Source organism: Lolium perenne, chromosome 7 (genome assembly GCF_019359855.2).
Source record: "Lolium perenne isolate Kyuss_39 chromosome 7, Kyuss_2.0, whole genome shotgun sequence".
Classification (NCBI taxonomy): Eukaryota; Viridiplantae; Streptophyta; class Magnoliopsida; order Poales; family Poaceae; genus Lolium; species Lolium perenne.
Window position 1 is genome coordinate 71,287,950 of NC_067250.2, and position 19,345 is coordinate 71,307,294.

Below are 19,345 nucleotides of genomic sequence, written 5' to 3' on the forward strand. Positions count from 1 at the left end.
ATGCAAAGGCACAGTTCTGTTTCTAACCTATGGAATGGATGCACAAATTCCTGGGAAATACGCTATTTATCATGGCAACATAGATGAGATAGAGTTCAACAATGGCTGGATCAACTTCTGCCGCACGAACCAACTTGTAGTTGGTTCGGTTGATGTGAGAGTGGAAATGAGGGAAGAGTGCATTAGCTTGTTTGTAGGAAAGATTCGCTAAATATCCCTCCAGGAGTTATGAAGAAGATTCTTTTGCATCTACCTAGCTAGATCTTAACTGTTAAGAAACATATGTTTAATGTTGGGCACTGTCAGAAACTATGTTTAATGTTGGGCACTGTGAACTATATGTTTGTATTGTAATATATATGCTCTTATGCATATCAATTCAGATGGTTATGAATATGAATCCTTGAAAATCATTTTTCTATTGATGTATGAATTTTCACATAGACTAGGTTCAGACCATCTTGGTAGTAAGAAAATTAGCAGAACAAACAGTAAGCAAGAAATTCTTGAATCAAAAAGTCCATTGGTTGCGAATATATTGCAAAAAATCCATCACGGTTGAGGAGGAGGAGGATGGAGGAGAGGAGGAGGAGGTGAGGAGGACAAGAGGAATGTATGGATGAGGGAGGTGGATAGGGAGAGTGGGGGCCGGTTGCCGGTCATTTCGAATTTCAAAGGGGAGCGAAAGTTAGTAGTCGTGCACCAAGGCATGGTACGCCAATGCTAACTTTTCCCTCTTTTGAACTTTCTAAACGTAAAAAAGCTCTGTTTTTCTTTTTTTATTTTGATAAATCTAAAAAATTGTAAATGTCCATAGGGTGTTGAATTTGGATGTTACTTTTTCCGTAGATACAGTTTCATACAAAAAAACTTTTTGATCGCAAATCGTATGCAAAATTAAGAGCCATTTTACCGAAAAATGATGTCATTTTGCAAAATATCAAAATTCATGTTTGTTAATTTTTCTTGAATGATTTTGAAATTTTAATTTTCTAACACCTTATTTATGTTTCTCAAAACTGAAAAGGCGATCCAAGGGTGGAAATTTTGGTGCACCACTGGTATGCGAGGTACCACCAAGACATGCTATCCCACTGCTAATGGCTGACGATAATCACATCTGCCTCCAAACATACTAGTGGCGCACCACTTCTAGGTGCACCACTTCTATGCTACATAGCTGTGCCGCACCACAGGTAATGGGCTCTAGAGTAACAGTGGTGCATCCCTAACCCTACTGCGCCATTGGTGATGGGCTAGTAGTTGGCACGTGCTAGTGGTGCACCACTGCTACTGGTAATGGGCTAGCAGCGGCGCACATTTCTAGTGGTGCGCCAATGCTATGTCTAGCTGTTTTCCTAGTAGTGGGATGTTGCAAAAGGCTAACCAGATGACTGTTTGGACGGCCACCAGGGCTTCGGGATAACTTGCCGAAATGCGCCATCTATCCTATCTGTTGCGAGGAGATTGATTTTTATTCTATGTTGGAGCCGCTGTCGGTGCCCATCCAGAACTTTTCATGTGAGTATTTGGGATTGCCCCTACATCACATGAAACTAACAAAAGCGGAACTAATTGACAAGATTGCGAGCCGGCTTCCCCGATGGCGCGGAAAGTTGCTCAATGCTCCTTGCAGATTAGAACTAGTGAACTTTGTTCTTTCGGCTATCCCAATATTCATTGTTAACATTTTTTCAACTTCAAAAATGGGCAATGAAGAAGATTGACAAGATTGGTAGAGATTTTCTCTAGAAATTTGAAATAACGATGCAAAAGGAGTTTGCTTGGTCAATTAGAAGACTGTGTGTCGGCCGAAATCTCTTGGTTGTCTTAGTATATTGAATCTAGGTTTGTTAAGCAGGGCTCTTCGTATGCGATGGAAATGGTATGAGTGGAAAGACCAAGAGCACCAATGGATTGGAACTAAAATTCCCTGTGATCAAACGGATGCCTCCCTCTTTGATGCGTGTAGTCAGGTTACCATCGGAAAGGGTGACATTGCCAGCTTCTAGACATCAAGAAGGTTAGGCGGAGCTGCTCCGATTGAGATAGATCCAAGCCTGTATAAGTTAACAAGGTTGAAAAACCTAACTGTTGCTCAGGCCATGACGGCGGACAAGTAGATGTCAGGGCTACATCGCATCAATTCAGAGCTTCAACTCAGGGATTTCACGGCTCTATGGATCAAATTTCAAGACATCAACCTATCCAATGAGGAGGAGCAGATTGTTTGACGTCTCAATGCCTCATCACAGTACATCTCAGCTTCTGCTTATAAAGCACAATTCATGGGATCTTTCTCTGCCATTGACTTCTCCAACCTCTGGAAATCTGAAGTCCAAGTGTCCAACCTAAATGCAAATACTGTATGTGGTTGTGGCTAAGACAATGCATCGTTACTGATGACATTCCACATGCAAGGGGAAAGGAATAGAGGGAACATTGCATACTTTGTGATCAAGAGGAGACAGCCTCTCATTTGATCCTATCCTGCCCATACTCTCGGGTTATCTGGCATCTAGTTGCTTAGTGGGTTGACAAGGACATAATGGAGATTCAGTGCCATCAATTCTCATCTCCGGTGGCGGTTTATGAAACCGTATATACTGCCATTAGAGTGATGCGTTGTTAGAGAGACTGTGTTTAATTGGTATCTTCTGATATTAATATATTCCTTGTATCAAAAAAAAAAAAAATGAGGCGTGGCACATCTGGAAGGAACAACGCATGCGTGTCTTTCAACAGACACATGTTGTTGAATGTAAGTCTTATTAAAGATTATCTATTGCTGCTTGGAACCGGGAGATCAGCTGTTTGAGACAGGCGCTGAGCCTCATGATGGTGAGTAGTTACATTAGCATAGTTACATTAGCAGCCTGTTTTCTTGTTTTCAGTTTTTCTACTCTGTCTTCTTCTCCCGCTTAATTGATTTGGCAGAACTAGTAACGTGTTTCTTCAAAAAAAAAAAAAAAAAAAGGTTTAGAGCACTAGGTGAAACAACATGGGGGAACCAATGGGGAAACCAAACTAAAGGTAAAATATGACCACCAGACTATACTAGAACGACCAGACATGGCACACCAAAAAGTTCATTTCAACAACTAATAACACAGATCAGCAAAGACCACCTACGTCTGATCATCAGTAGAAACAGTACCCGTTGACGCGTTGGTCAAACTAATCAAAAGTGCAACACCACTTACACCAGGAGCTAACAAACCCTAGCCGAGCATCTCAACTACGGAACGAATTGATGGACGTCATATACTTCCTCCTTGCTACAATCACGTTACATTACATTATATTACCACAAAACAAATGGAAAGAACATCAACCGAAAATGTCTTCTGTTTTATCTAACATATGAGTCAAAGATCATGGTGTGTTCGGAGCCAGATCGGCGCCAGAGATGTGGGAGGACGTTGTGTCTTCCTTGGCAGCCGTAGCTCCGTTCCCCGGAGATGCCGGGGTGGCCCTCAGGGAGTCCCTCTTGCTGTCCTTCCCTCCAGACCTACCGTTGATTGATAGTCTTCTACTCGGAGGAGTGCCATTTATGGAGGTGCCGTTGGCTTTTGGGCCAGGTAGCTTCTTTGCGGTCGCCGGTCTGTTGGGGCTTACTCGCGATCCAAATGGCCCTTCATGGTCAGTGCTCAGCTTCTGCTCGACATAGCGCTTTTGTTCCTGGGATGTAAATGCACCAGACAGAATGCAGAATTAGCATTATGGAAACAGAGGTCAAAAGCATATGGATCATATCGAAATATGTATACTCCGTAACTAGGATGGGCCAACTGGCATCCTAATGAACCGAATACAGGGCATTCTGAACTGAGTGACCAGTAGCTTCCAGTTTTAAGAGCAAGCAAAACGTACCTTCATTCTTTTCTTGTCTTCTTCTCTTTCCTCTCTTAGCATAACATACTCATCCAACATAGCTAGAAGCGGTACACCGTCATACATAAAGGACAAACCCCGACTCTCTTCCCATGCCCTAGTCTTGGCCACCAGAGTTTCAACAAGTGCTAGAATGAAAGAATTCATTTTATTAGCAAGGAATAGAAGTACAGATGATAATGCATGACCTAGAGAAAGCTCCTACTGAACATAAACTGATTCACAATGCATGAAAATGTACATGGTGGACGATTCTGTTTGTATTTCAGACGAGTACCTGGAATCTTGCTGACAAGAATACGGGCTTTTTCTGCACGCTTGAGATTCAGATGGGCACCTCGGCTTGAGTTATATCTATTGTCATCCTGGAGAAGAATTGTAAATTTGTGTGTGAGAACTGAGAAGCTACTACCATAATGAGCAGAGCTGGGTTGCTAAAATAACTATTAGAATACCCTGTTATAATCTTCAAGCCAGCTTTCTTCTTCACACGCAGACATCCATTTTTCAACTTTATCTAATATATCTTTTCTGCTCAAGGCTTCTTCCTTTGCTTTTGTTATCTGACCTTCCATGTCAGCAATCAGTTCTGTCGGTTCTATGTTCCCTGCTTCAATCAGCGACAATAGTTTCAAATGGGCTGCGGCGGTGTCTATTACTGTGTGAGCACCGGCATATATATCTTCCAGCTCAGTTTGCTTCTTGAAAGCGATTTCTTTCATCTTGCTGTATTTTAGCTCGTCTAGCCTTTGAACTTCTGTCTGGGTCTGAATTGGAAGAGAAGTCAAATAGAGCAGAACGAACAATTGATACCAGGGAGTAATTCTGCCAGCTAATTTCCAATGTAAACTCACCTGTTCAATTAAATCAAGTGCAAGAGCTCCAGGAGCAGTTACTTCATCTACAGATGCTGATCTGTTGCAGGTGACATGATCAAACATGCTCCTTTCTTGCATGGGAGCATCCATGAGGTCCCAAAGATCATACAGTTGACCAGCAAGCTCTTGAAGCTGAGAACAGAAAATAAGCCATCGATCAGACTGCTCATGGAATACGGCATGTGCTCCATATTTTAAGGAAGGACTAGGAAATGTGTTGGTTTTACCTTGCTTAGCCTCAGCTTTTTATCTTCGTGAAGTGTGGCTACTGTCTGGTCAAGTTTGGACAATGTATCGTCACTGATACTCTTGCAGTTATCAGCAATGGAGTCGTCGAGACTGGAATGAACTTCAGTAACTGTGCTGAGAAAATCCATCCCCAAGACGGTACAGAGATCATGAACCATGCTAACATACTCGAGAACTTTTTCCAACCTATTGCTCTGCAAACCAATATTGAAGTTAGCCATGCGAAATCACCAATGAAGCAACAGTCATAGATAAAATTATGGGGACAAAGAGAATTCACTCTTTCATTATCGAAGTGCAAATTAAGGGACGAATGGGATAAATACCTTCTCTTTCTCAAGCTCCTGGAGTTGGGACCGAAAATCTTCAAGCCTCTCAAGTGTCAAATCATCCTCGTTGACCCGTGGTGTTGCCACCTGCTCACCGACCTCTGTGGTGCCAGCAATCTCACCGCATATCTGATCAATTTGCGACTGTACACTAACAAATTCTCTTACTCTCTCATTTTTCTTCTTGTTCAACTGCTCAAGCGTTGGTGCGATAGCAGCTAGCTGTTGCTTGATTGTCCCTGATGTCTTCTCAGGCTGCATTGCATCATAGTCCTCGAATTACTTCCAATGGTAAAGAAATAAAACAATGCCTCTAAACACTCAGAATGGGGTGTCAATTGACTTCTGATATATGACAATCAAATCTCCTTAACATCAGAAAGAAAAGACTGCTTTTTCGCTAAAAAAATGGAGAAAAAAAAACTGCTGAGAATTGGTAATCTAGAAAATTAGAAAAGCTTTCATAAGTTTCATTGAGTAATAACCAAATGTATTATGCATGTTGTATCATGCATTTACCCTGCGGAGGAACTATCTAGGGTGGAAGTTAACCAGCAATTAATCGGCAGGTGTGACAGTATTGACTTACAGTTCTTGCTATAGCTTTTTCCCCCAGAGCAGAGAGAAGCCTGGCAAGCTCGATCTTGGAGTCATCGAGTGCCTGGATAAGGAGATCCCTCGAGTTGGTTGCCTGGTCGACTTTCCTCTTGTAGACATCCAGGCACTCCTGGTCCAGCTGGTACAGGACCTTGTCACGGTCCTCGTCGCTCTCGCCAACTTCATCCCACACAAGCTGCAGGCAGAAGATTTCAGAACAGAAGCATATACCATAAGCCAATAAAAGACATTGTTGCAGCTCAAGAAAAGTAGATGGCAACCGCGTACCTGCAGCTTCTGCAGCAAGGATCCGCACGTAATGCCTCCGGCCATTTCAGAACAACCTGCGAGGAAGAAGCGTGAGTTGAGAATAACTGCTGGTCATATTGCTACAACTCTAGCACAAAATGCACTTGTGAAGCTGATGGTGCTTGATCAAACAAGGCAAACACACCAAAACAATCCAAGTCAGGGCACGGGGAGGCAAATAAATCTGGCAAGGAACGTATGTAGCAACACATAACAAGCATATTTCCAAATTGGCAGCACCGTTGGAGTGCCAATAATCAAGCATAAAGCTGGACGGCCCTACTGAAGTAGAACATCTCCATCATGGCCACCAACAATAATTATATCTAGCTTTCAGGAGATCTCACTGACCAACAGCCAACATTTATTTATTTATTTATTTAACCAGAAACCTAGCGATGGCATCCGCAGAAACCCCAGCATCCAACAGCAAAATATGTACTAGTATAAAAATCTCCCGCAGTTGACCGACCGACCCCATCTGGGAGTAGCTAGCGGGAGCTCATACGGAAGATCGCGATCTGAGCAGGCAGCTATCTCACTCGCGCGCAAATCTACTGTCCAAACCAATCTCAGCATTCTGACCCCAGTGCGCAGCATCGAGTGGAGATCCGCCGCCGCCGCCCAAAACCCACATCACACGCTAAACCCCGGCGCCATTGCGCCCCGCACGGCCAGATCTCCGTCCGTCGGAGAATCCCACGGCGAAGGGGCAGGAGAAAAAGGACATAGCAAAGCCAAAAAAGAGCTCTCACCAGATCAAGCGGCCGGAGAAGCTGGGGCCGGGCAGAGCGAGCCGCGACAGAGGGCGGCTGAGTCGAAGCTCGCAGGGCTCACGAGGCTAGGCTCCTCGTGCGGCTCCTGGGTGCGCAGGAGGTCGCCGGCGGTGAGGAAGAAGATGCGGAGGAGAGCAGTGGCAGTGGCGAGAGAGTGAGACTGACCGAGACTGGACCTCCGTGCTGCTGGGTGAGACGGGGGCAGCGCAATTAATGGGGGTAGGTGGGTGGGGGGCGGCCCCGCCGCTGGATTAGACCGGTCGGCGGATCGGACGGCCCAGGTTTTTTACCGCGAGTGTCGGTGAAAAAAGGTACGGTAGGAGAATAATAATGTACTGTATGTGGGTCCACACGGATCGGACGAGGACGAACTCGGGAGATGTAAATTCTGGGGGTTAAATTAAATTTCGCGTTCCGTTCACCTCGTGCCGTGTGATAAACCGGGAGTTTGTGTTAATTAATCCATCTGATCTGATGACGCTGACTGGTCAAAGTTGTCACATTGCAATCTTGGCGCCCACATTTCCGGTGGGATTCGAGCCCTCTTTTGCATTTAAATAGTGAATAGCCTGTGTGCGAATAATTGTATCTCTAGATTTTATTTTACTACGGAGTACTAGTTTTGCAAAAAAAAGATTTTATTTCACTAAGTTAATTAATTAAAAATGAGAATTTCTTTAGAAAAGCATTAACATTTACAATATTAAGAGCATCCTAAAGACATGTATAACCATTGCACATGGCCTAAGGGACCTAGCAATCCCTTATCTATTTCTCTCGTCGGAGGATAGCATTTGAGATTGATTCGTTCTATACCGCGTGGCGTCCGGCATGCTCTCATCATCAACCCCAAACTGTATCCACGCGTTGAATTTATTTGTTTATACTTGGTTTTATAATTTAAATTTGGATTCATAAAGCTTGTTTAAACTAGATTAAACATAGTGATATTATGCAAAAAATAAACAAACTAGATAGAAACTAGACAACCTAGATCTAAAGCTAGACCTAGAAGATCTGGCTGGCGTTGGTCCTGTCAGTACTCCCTCCGGTGCTAGTCATTGCGTTGCTCTGGGTGGCGGTGGCTTTCTTCCGGGACAAATGGTCCCCACGAGCGGCTCGCGCTCCTCCAATCGGCACATGTTGATATCGGCGTCGCGGTCTGCCCCTCCCCCCCCCCAGCTCCTTCGGTGTTGGTGCAGCAGCGGCGAGGATCTTAACCGGGGAGGAGCTTTTGGTGGCGTCTAAGCTTGGTCCTAGTGCTTCCCTATGGAAAAGCACGAGAGCGCTGGAAACAACCAATTAATCGTGACAGATGAGAAGATAATTACTCAAGCATTAGATCAGCTCTCCAGATACGTGCTGCTAGTACCACCACGAGTACATGAATACACGGTGTAGCACAAGGACCATACATCCCATGAGATCAGACCAAGTCACAGTAAACGAAACAGCCTAATCGTGGCCATAATGGGTCATTGGACATACTCTGATAAAGTCATGCACCGCCCGTCTCAATTTGAACACAAAAAAGTATATGTTTTGATGTATTTGGGTCGGATCACGGACATGAAACCGACTATGTGTCCAACATTATCCGTTTGAGTTGGGAAATCCTAGCAGCCCGACGTATTTTGATCCGAGATGACCATTTTTTTTTCACGTAATTGGCTCATATAAATGGAAAACAATAATGATGCAACCAAAGTTGTTTAAATAGTGTACATCTAAACAAATAAATAGTTCAATGTAGTCCACCAAATAGGCACCATAGTTCACATGAAAACAAATAAAATGATATGAGATGAAAACTCATTTCCTGCCAATGTCCACTAATGGTCAATCGAGTGTGCTTAAAGTTGATCGTGAGTGTGGCCATCACGAATCTTATGATGCACATGGGGGAACTCCTAAAATGTTGGTAGTCGAGGTTGCGGCGCAACCAATTCACCCCTGAAATTGCTACCCTTAGTCAAAGAGGCATTTATCACGTGATAACGTTGGGACTCCAAGTGCAGAGTGTTGCGTCAGCGGAGTATTTTCCCCACAAGGGTGACTCGAGGGTTTATATTGAACTCTCGGGGAACTGGATGAAAGAGTATACTATCCTCTCTTCTTCAAGCAATCCAGCAAGTAAAATAAATGCCTTGTGTCCCCAACTCTACCATGTGATTGTCAAGCACAAGGTTTTTCGCGTAAGTAAATAACACAAGTAGTAATATAACAAGTAGAAACTAAACTAGATTAAATAACTAAGTAAAAACTGTAAATAGATTGATTGTTTTTGGTGTTTTGAATGCAAATAAGAAAATAAATATTTTTGTACTTTCCGAATAAAATAGTGCAGCAAATAGAAAATAATGTTAAAGCAATATAAAGGTGTTTCTTATAATAAAAAGTGGACTCGGGTTTAAGGGTTTCCTTAACTATTATCTCGTAAAGTTGCGGTGGACAAAAGCAATTAATCAATGAGATATGAAGGTACAAATAATATTATATGTAAGATGCGAATTGATATGGGCATCACCTCCTAACATAGAGATGATGCAACACACCTATCTTATGCTCCACAAGAAAGAAACTTCATCAATCTTGTATTAAGAATTAACATAGCATAGCAATAAGTACTTTGACATGAAATTTGAATATCAAATATGCTACCTTGAACAAATAAGATCATCATTGCTAGTCATGTGATGAACATAGCACATGCATTCACTTTATCCCTAGTGAGGTAGCAAAAAAAGGCAAAACCATAATAGACCATGAACATATTGTCACTATCCAATCACTAAAACCTTGCTACTCCATCTAACACAAACATCACCCCACACACGCTCTTTCACAGATGTTGGGTCAGAACAAAAACTTAAGAACGGGGTACATAATATGCATCTATCAATACATCTCACAATATAATAAGATCAGATCTCATAAAACAATATCATAGAACAAGGATCCACCATATAAGTATTACAAATAGGGTCATAATCATGATAGGAAGCTCATATATATGGCACTAAGTACTATGAATAACATGAGAGAAATAGATCAAGCTACTGTCACAAATCCGTAGTCCAGAGGTGGACTACTCCCTCTTGGTCATGGTGATGATGATGAAGACGTTGGAGAAGGTGGGGATCCCTTCAGTGGTGATCCCGGAGGAGTTTTCCCCTCCAAACTTCATTGCAGCAGCCTCCGTTTTGGTGTTTCTGTCTTTCTGATGCGCTCTTGTCCCGAGAACTCTTCGGGGCCATATATATAGGGTTTTTAGAGCAAAATAAGTCGGTTCGTGAAAAAATTAACGCAAACGGGCGATCGAGGGCTGAACAGAGGTGGGTGGCGCGGCCAGACTTCTAGGTCGCGCCAACTGGCCTCGTTTGGCCATCGGACTTCTCCAGGTGTGCTTCAAAAGTCCATGTTGTATCTCCAATGAAAAAATGATGCTCCAGAAATCTCAGGTCAAGTTGACTCCGTATAGGTCTGTGAAAGTGAAAAATACGTGAAACAGGGTTTTCCTGTTCTGCAGGGTTATAAACCAAATAAAGAGGATCATTTTTAAATCTCCATAAATCAATGTAAAATATGGTATTATCATCATATATGTTGAAAATATGTGGAAATTCGATATGATAAAAGGCAAAGTTCATGTATGCATTTTACATGCATCATCACGCTCATCCTCGGCGATCATGTTGTGCATCATCACGATGGGATTCGTAGCATAGAAAACAAAAAAATTCCTACCGCAAGAACGAATAATAAGCCAAGATGTAATCTAGAAGATGGTAGCAACGAGAAGATCATGAGAATAACCCTCGAATATTTCCAAAGCCTACGAGATTAGATCTCGTTGTTGCAGAAGATGATCACTTGCCGTTTTCAAAAGCGCGTAGAAGATCTTGACGGTGCCACAGTCGGGCAGCACCTCCGTACTCGGTCACACGTTCGGTGTTGATGACGTCCTTCTCCCCGTTCGAGCGGGCAGCGGAAGTAGTAGATCCTCCTCGGAATCCTGACAGCACGACGGCGTGGTGTCGGTGGCGGTGGAGATCTCCGGCAGGGCTTCGCCTAAGCTATGCGGGAGAGGTGGGAGGAGGGAGGCGGCTAGGGTTTGGGAGAGGGGGCGACGGCTTGGGATCCTTGAGGGGTGCGGCCAAGGTGGTATTGGTGTGCCCGGCCCCCTCCCTCTCCTCCTCATTATATAGGTGGAATCCCTAGGGTTTGCCCAAAGTCTTCGAATAAGATCCCAATTCAAAAACTGCCATATGGACGAAACCTAGAGGGACAGGGACTCTCCCCTTCCCCCCTTGTTGGCCGGCCAAGGAGGTGGAGTCCACCATGGACTCCACCCTCCCCACTTGGTTGGCTGGTTAGGGTTGGTGGAGTCCAACCGGGACTCCACCTTCCATGGTGATTTCTTCTGGAAGGTTCTAGAACATTCTAGCGCCTTCCATAAATGCACCGGATCATTTCCAAACTTGGAAAGTGACTTCCTATATATGAATCTTATTCTCCGGACCATTCCGGACCTCCTCGTGATGTCCTGGATCCCATCCAAGACTCCAAACAAAATTCGAACTCCATTTCATATTCCATATCTACTTAAAACGACATCAAACCTTAAGTGTGTCACCCTACGGTTCGTGAACTATGCAGACATGGTTGAGACTTCTCTCTGACCAATAACCAATAGCGGGATCTGGAGATCCATAATGGCTCCCACATATTCAACGATAACTTAGTGATCGATTGAACCATTTACATACGATATCGATTCCCTTTGTCACGCGATACTCTACTTGTCCGAGGTTCGATCATCGGTATCGCGATACCTTGTTCAACCTCATCACCGACAAGTACTCTTTACTCGTACCGTGGCATGTCATCTCTTGTGAACCAGTCACATGCTTGCATGCTAATCAGACGACATTCCAACGAGAGGGCCCAGAGTATATCTATCCATCATCGGGATGGACAAATCCCACTCTTGATCCATATGCCTCAACTCATACTTTCCGAATACTTAATCCCATCTTTATAACCACACATTTACGTAGTGGCATTTGATGTAATCAAAGTACCCTTCCGGTATAAGTGATTTACATGATCTCATGGTCAAAGGACTAGGTAACTATGTATCGGAAGCTTATAGCAAATAGAAGTTAATGACATGATCTTATGCTACGCTTATTTGGGTGTATGTCCATTATATCATTCATTAATGAAATAACCTTGTTATTAATAACATCCAATGTTCATGATCACGAAACCATGATCATCTATTAATCAACAAGCTAGTTATACAAGAGGCTTACTAGGGACTCCTTGTTGTTTACACAACACACATGTATCAATGTTTCGGTTAATATAATTATAGAATGGTATGCAAACATTTATCATAAACACAAAGATATATAATAACCACTTTTATTATTGCCTCTTGGGCATATCTCCAACATTCTCCCACTTGCACTAGAGTCAATAATCTAGATTACATTGTAAGGTACCTAACACCCATAGCATTCTGGTGTTGGTCATGCTTTGCCCTAGGGAGAGCTTTAGTCAACGGATCTGCCACATTCAGATCTGTGTGTACTTTGCAAATCTTTAGTTCACCATCTTCGATGTACTCATGAATCGAATGAAAACGTAGCTTGATATGCTTCAGCTTCTTGTGTGACTTGGTTCTTGTGCATTGGCGATGGCACCCATGTTGTCACAATAGATGACTAGTGGGTCCAATGCACGAGGAACCACACCAAGCTCAACAATGAACCTCTTCATCCATACCGCTTCCGATGAAGCCTCTGAAGCCGCTATGTATTCCGATTCAGCTGAAGACTTCTCCACCGTGCACTGCTTGGAGCTCATCCAGCTTACTGCGGCACCATTCAATATAAACACGTCCCCAGACTGAGACTTAGAGTCATCAGGATCAGTGTTCCAACTTGCATCGGTGTAACTGGTTACAACGAGCTCTTGGTCACCGCCATAACAAAGAAAAATATCCTTAGTCCTTTTCAAGTACTTCAGGATATTCTTGACCGTTGTCCAGTGTTCCATTCCTGGATCACTTTGATATCTGCTGGTCAAACTAATAGCATGTCGATATCCGGTCTAGTACACAGCATGGCATACATGATAGAGCCTACTGCCGAGGCATAGGGGATCTTGTTCATCCTCTCTCTTTCTTCTGCCGTAGCCGGACCTTGAGTCTTACTCAAGACCTTACCTGGCAACATAGGCAAGAACCCTTTCTTGCTTTCATCCATTCTAAACTTCTTTGGAATCTTGTCCAGGTATGTACTTTGTGAAAGCCGTATTAGGCGTCTTGATCTATCTCTATAAATCTTGATGCCTAAAATGTACGCTGCTTCAGCAAGGTCTTTCATTGAAAAACACTTATTCAAATAACCTTTTACACTGCTTAATAGTTCTATATCATTCCCAATCAATAATATGTCATCTACATATAATATCAGGAATGCTAAAGAGCTCCCACTCACTTTCTTGTAAATACATGCCTCTCCATGACACTGTATAAATCCGAAGTCTTTGATCACCCTATCAAAGCGTCGGTTCCAACTCCGGGATGCTTGCTTCAGTCCATAAATGGAACGTTGAAGTTTGCATACCTTGTCAGCATTTTTAGGATCGACAAATCCTTTGGGTTGTACCATATACAACTCTTCCTCAATGTCACCATTAAGGAACGCCGTTTTGACATCCATCTGCCAAATCTCCTAATCGAAAAATGCAGCTATTGCTAACAAAATCCTCACAGACTTTAGCCTCGCTACAGATGTGAAGGTCTCATCGTAGTCAACTCCTTGAATTTTTCGGAAACCCTTTGTGACAAGTCGAGCTTTATAGACGGTAATATTACCATCAGCATCTATTTTTCTCTTGAAGATCCATTTATTCTCGACAGCCTTGCGGCTATCAGGTAAGTCTACCAAAGTCCACACTTTGTTATCATACATGGATCCCATTTCGGATTTCATGGCTTCTTGCCATTTGTTGGAATCTGGGCTCATCGTCGCTTCTTCATACGTCGCAGGGTCTTCATCATTGTTGTCCACAATCATGACATTTAGACAATGATCATACCAATCAGGAGTGGTACGCTCCCTTGTCAATCTGCGAGGTTCAGTAGCTGCCTCGTTCGAAGTTTCATGATCATTATCATTCGCTTCCTCTCCTATCGGTGCAGGCTGCACAGGAACATCTTCGGGTACTGCGCTACTCTGATCTATGAGAGAAGGTTCAATAACCTCGTCGAGTTCTACTTTCCTTCCAGTCACTTATTTAGTGAGAAACTCCTTCTCAAGAAAGGTTCCGTTTTTGGCAACAAAGATTTTGCCTTCGGATATGTGATAGAAAGTGTACCAAATAGTTTCTTTAGGGTATCCTATGAAGACGCATTTCTCCGCTTTGGGTTCTAGCTTGTCAGGTTGTAACTTTTTTGCATAAGCTTCGCAACCCCAAACTTTAAGGAACGACAGCTTAGGTTTCTTCTGAAACCATAATTCATACGGTGTCGTTTCAACGGATTTAGATGGTGCCCTATTTAAAGTGAATGCGGCTGTCTCTAAAGCATAACCCCAAAACGATAACGGCAAATTAGTAAGAGACATCATAGAACGGACCATATCTAAGAGAGTTCGATTACGATGTTCGGACACACCATTGCGATGTGGTGTTCCCGGCGGTGTCAACTGTGAAAGTATTCCGCATTTCTTTAAATGCATGCCAAACTCATAACTCAGATATTCGCCTCCACGATCAGAACGCAGAAACTTAATCTTCTTGTTACGTTGATTTTCTACTTCACTTTGGAATTCCTTAAACTTCTCCAAAGTTTCGGACTTATGTTTCATGAAATAGATATACCCATATCTACTCAGATCATCCGTGAAGGTTAGAACATAACGATAACCACCGCGCGAGGCTACACTCATTGGTCTGCACACATCGGTATGTATGATTTCCAATAAGTCTGTAGCTCGCTCCATTGTACCAGAGAATGGAGTCTTAGTCATTTTTCCCATTAGACATGCTTCACATCTATCAAGTGACTCAAAGTAAAGTGACTCAAGAAGTCCATCAGAATGGAGTTTCTTCATGCGCTTCACTCCAATATGACCAAGACGATAGTGCCACATATAAGTAGAATTATCATTCAATTTAATTCGTTTAGCATCAATGTTATGAACATGTGTATCACTACTATCGAGATTTAATAATAATAAACCATTCATCTCAGGCGCATGACCATAAAAGATTTTATTCATATAAATAGAACAACCATTATTCTCTGACTTAAATGAATAACCGTCTTGCATTAAAAAAGATCCAGATATAATGTTCATGCTCAACGCAGGCACCAAATAACAATTATTAAGGTTTAAAACTAATCCCGAAGGTAGATGTAGAGGGAGCGTGCCGACGGCGATCACATCGACCTTGGATCCATTTCCAACGCGCATCGTCACCTCGTCTCTCACTAGGCTTCGTTTATTCCGTAGTTCCTGTTTCGAGTTACAAATGTGAGCAACCGAACCAGTATCAAATACCCAGGCACTACTACGAGAACCAGTAAGATAGACATCTATAACATGTATATCAAATATACCTTTCTTCTTCTTGACAAGGCCGCTCTTCAGATCAGCCATGTACTTGGGCCAATTCCGCTTCCAGTGCCCCTTCTCCTTGCAGTAATAGCACTCAGTATCAGGTTTAGGGCCAGCCTTAGGCTTTTCAAGAGGCGCAACAACTTTCTTGCCGCCCTTCTTGAAGTTGCCCTTCTTAGGTTTGCCTTGCTTCTTGAAACTGGTGGTCTTGTTGACCATCAACAGTTGGTGCTCTTTCTATATCTCAATCTCGGCAGATTTCAGCATGGAGAAGAGTTCAGGTAACTCTTTGTTCATGTTCTGCATATTGTAGTTCATCACGAAGTTCTTGTAACTTGGTGGCAGTGATTGGAGGACACGATGAATACCCAGCTGGTTAGTGAAAGTGCATGGAGCCCCCATGTGTGGTTTTGGTAATTAATGACAATCCCTATGGACTAATGTTTGCATTGACTTATATTTGTAGGTGTTGTCCATAGGCAATGCTTGAATCATTTGTTGGCTTCAAGGTTGCAATAAGAAGAAATTAATGAAGGATATCAAGTATCAAGTATGTCTTGAAGATGAAGATGAAGTGAGCCCTCAAGTTCCCTCAAGACATCAACATGATGAAGAATGAAGAAATGAAGTGCAAGTTCAAGATGAGCCAACTCGAAGAGATCATAAGATTGAAGCTTGCCATGAAGAAATGAAGTGCTAGTTCAAGATGAGCCATCTCGAAGAGATCCTTTGATTGACTCTTGCCATCCATATGGTTATCATGGATATGTGAAGTTGCGCCGAAGAAGAAGCTCTCCCATGGTGGATTATGGGGGAGCAACCCACAAGACTTCGTCAAGCAAGCACAATCAAGAAAGGCGTTCCATCTCGTTGAGGTCAATATCGTCATCATCGAGCTCAAGTGGAATGCGCAAGTATAAGGTTTGCTCTTGATAGGGTTTCTTTCTCACCGGTCTCATAGTGTGGTTGGAGACCGGCTTATAGTTTAGTTGCCGTACTATCAAGAGGGCTCTCGAGTGAGTAACTCGATCGTATCATTCGGAGAGAGCTCAAACCTTTGCATCCTTGCATCATCTTTCTTGGTTGTTATTTGGATATTATCCATGTGATGTTTTAGAGCTTGTGCTTACTTCCATAGCAATCTCTAGTTCATCGAAAACGGATTCCGCATGAATCACTTATTGTGTTTTCGATATTGGAGTTTTTCTCGGTTTCTCGTAGAGGTTTCACTCTAAAATACATAGAAAAACCTACCCCACTTGTTCTTCAGCTTTTCACTCTTTGTGGGGTAGCTCTTGTCATCCCCTTTACAACAAAATTGGTTTCACCTAAATCCGAGTTTCCTAACTCAACTTGTTGCATTTTCGAGGTTGGAGGTTTTACCGGTATGTATTTTTTTAGATAGGTCAAACCTTTCGTATTTTATTTCTATCCTACCTTACTGGACTATGATGGTTCCCTGCATGATCTTGTAGAGCTTGTTACTAGCTTCGAAACGAGCCCAAGATCATCAAAATCGGAGTCCGGATGCAAAAGTTCTTGAGGTTTTCGTACCGGGTGTTTGGGTATAAACAGGGAGGCCGGCAGTGCCGCTGGGAGCACTCCGGAACTGCCGCCGGGAGCACTCCGGCACTGCCGCCGGGACGCGATTTTGGCCATAACGGTCAGATATTCTGGCCCCTATTTAAGGGGGTCTTCTTCCCCAAAGTTCCTGGTCGGTTTGAGCTCGTTTTTCCTCCATTGTTGACCTTCTTTGAGCTTGCTATCTTCCTCTCCCTCCAATGATTCTTGCATCCATTTGAGAGAAAGATAGAGGAGATATAGATCTACATCTTCACCAATCAAATCCCTCTCTTTGTGAGGGGAATCCACTAGATCTAGATCTTGGAGAAATTTGGTGTTCCTCCTTCTTATTTGTTCTTCCTCTCTTATTCCCCCAATAGCTTTTGTAGCTTTGTTGGAATTTGAGAGAGAAGGACTTGAGCATCTTTGTGGTGTTCTTGCCATTGCATTTGGTGCATCGCTTTGAGTTCTCCACGGTGATTCGTGGAAGTGAAAGTAAGAAGGTTGTTTCTCTTGGGTCTTTGGACCCTAGACGGCTTAGTGTCCTTTGTGGCATCTTTGTGGTGTTCTTGGGGACTCCAATTAAGTTGTGGAGAATCTTCAAGGGCAAGGCCTTTGTGGCATCTTAGTGGTGTTCTTGGGGACTCCAATTAAGTTGTGGAGATTCTTCAAGGGCAAGGCCTTTGTGGCAATTTGTTGGGAGCCTCCAATTAAGTTGTGGAGATAGCCCCAAGCTTTGTGCGGGTTCGGTAACCTCCCTAAGGTTACATAGTGGTTCGAGGACATCCCTCTTGGTGGGAATTTTCGAGGAGAATACGGTGGCCCTCGTTCTTTTGGAGTGACTGTCCTCCACCGCTCCAACGGAGAGTAGCACTCGCAAGAGTGTGAACTTCGGGCTACATCGTCGTCTCCCGCGTGCCTCGGTTATCTCTATACCCGAGCTCCTTTCTTATCCACTTTACTTTGTGATAGCCATCGTGCTTGAAGTTATATATCTTGCTATCACATAAGTTGTTGGTGTACATTGTGAACCTTTGCTTAGAATAAGTTGTTGGTGCACATAGGTGAACCATAGTATATAGGCTTTGGGCTTGACAAAGTAAACGCTAGTTTTATTCCGCATTTGTTAAGCCCATCTCGTAAAAGTTTTAAACCGCCTATTCACCCCCCTCTAGGCGACATCCGTGTCCTTTCAATTGGTATCAGAGCAAGGTCTCTCATTCTTAGGCTTCACCGCCTTGAGAGTAAAGATGTCGGTTAGGGGATTAGCGCACAATAACTTGTTTATATTTGATGGCACAAATTATGATCTATGGAAAATTTATGTGCTTAAAATCTTACGGGGTATGTCCCCGGACATGGAGCGATTTCTTGGCATGGGTTTTTCTTCTCCTAATGATCCTCAAAATTTATCTCTTGAGGAGGAGAAAAACTCTTGCCTCGATGCTCTTGCTTCTCATGTGTTTTCCATTATTGTGAGCAATGTAGTTACTTCTTCAATCATGCCTTTTGGGAGCTCTCATGAATTATGGACAAAGCTTCAATACAAATATGATGTGTCCAATATTATTAAGGATGAGTGTATTGCTTCCACTTCCGGCCGTGATGAGTTCTCATATTCATCCACTTCACCAATGTGTGGCAAGACACAAAGTAATGATATGGTGAGTGGTGATGGAAATTGCAATGTTGGTATTGAGCTTACTATTGATGATCCTTCATCTATATCTCATTGCAATGGTTCATCTTTGGACTTAAACACATCTAGCACTAGAAATGATTTACATGCTTGTGTTGATAGTCCTTGCATATCATGTGTAAGTTGCTTGAATAAATCTAATGATGATATGCTTTCTTTGTCTTGTGGCCATGATAAAAATGCTTCTATTTCCTCTAGTTGTTGTGTGACTAACATTGTAGAGGAAACCAAAGATTCTATTGGTCAAGACAAGATCTTGAAAGGAGCCTCAAGTAACTCCTCATCTTTATCTCACGGTTCTCATATGTGCCTTATGGCCAAGGGTTCCACGGTATCTCCTACCATGGAACCTCATACTTCTCGTGGTGATAAGGATGAGGATGTTTATGAAGAAGAGGATTGGGTTGTCTCTCTA

General features: G+C 43.0%; 1 protein-coding gene across 2 annotated transcripts; it reads right to left on the reverse strand.

Moving 5' to 3' along the window:
- Positions 1–3,073: 3,073 nt before the first annotated feature.
- LOC127317129 (65-kDa microtubule-associated protein 1) lies at positions 3,074–7,223 on the reverse strand. Of its 2 annotated transcripts, XM_051347653.2 has the most exons (10): positions 7,012–7,222; positions 6,236–6,291; positions 5,940–6,143; positions 5,348–5,605; positions 5,000–5,215; positions 4,749–4,904; positions 4,350–4,661; positions 4,172–4,259; positions 3,874–4,022; positions 3,074–3,681 (listed from the first exon to the last, which is right to left on the reverse strand). In XM_051347653.2, the coding sequence occupies exons 2-10, from the start codon at positions 6,278–6,280 to the stop codon at positions 3,376–3,378; spliced, it is 1,734 nt and encodes a 577-aa protein (XP_051203613.1). In that variant the 5' UTR covers positions 6,281–6,291; positions 7,012–7,222; the 3' UTR covers positions 3,074–3,375. The 2 variants fall into 2 exon arrangements, with proteins under 2 accessions (XP_051203613.1, XP_051203612.1); XM_051347652.2 differs by having other exon boundaries at positions 4,350–4,904; positions 7,012–7,223.
- Positions 7,224–19,345: the final 12,122 nt, after the last annotated feature.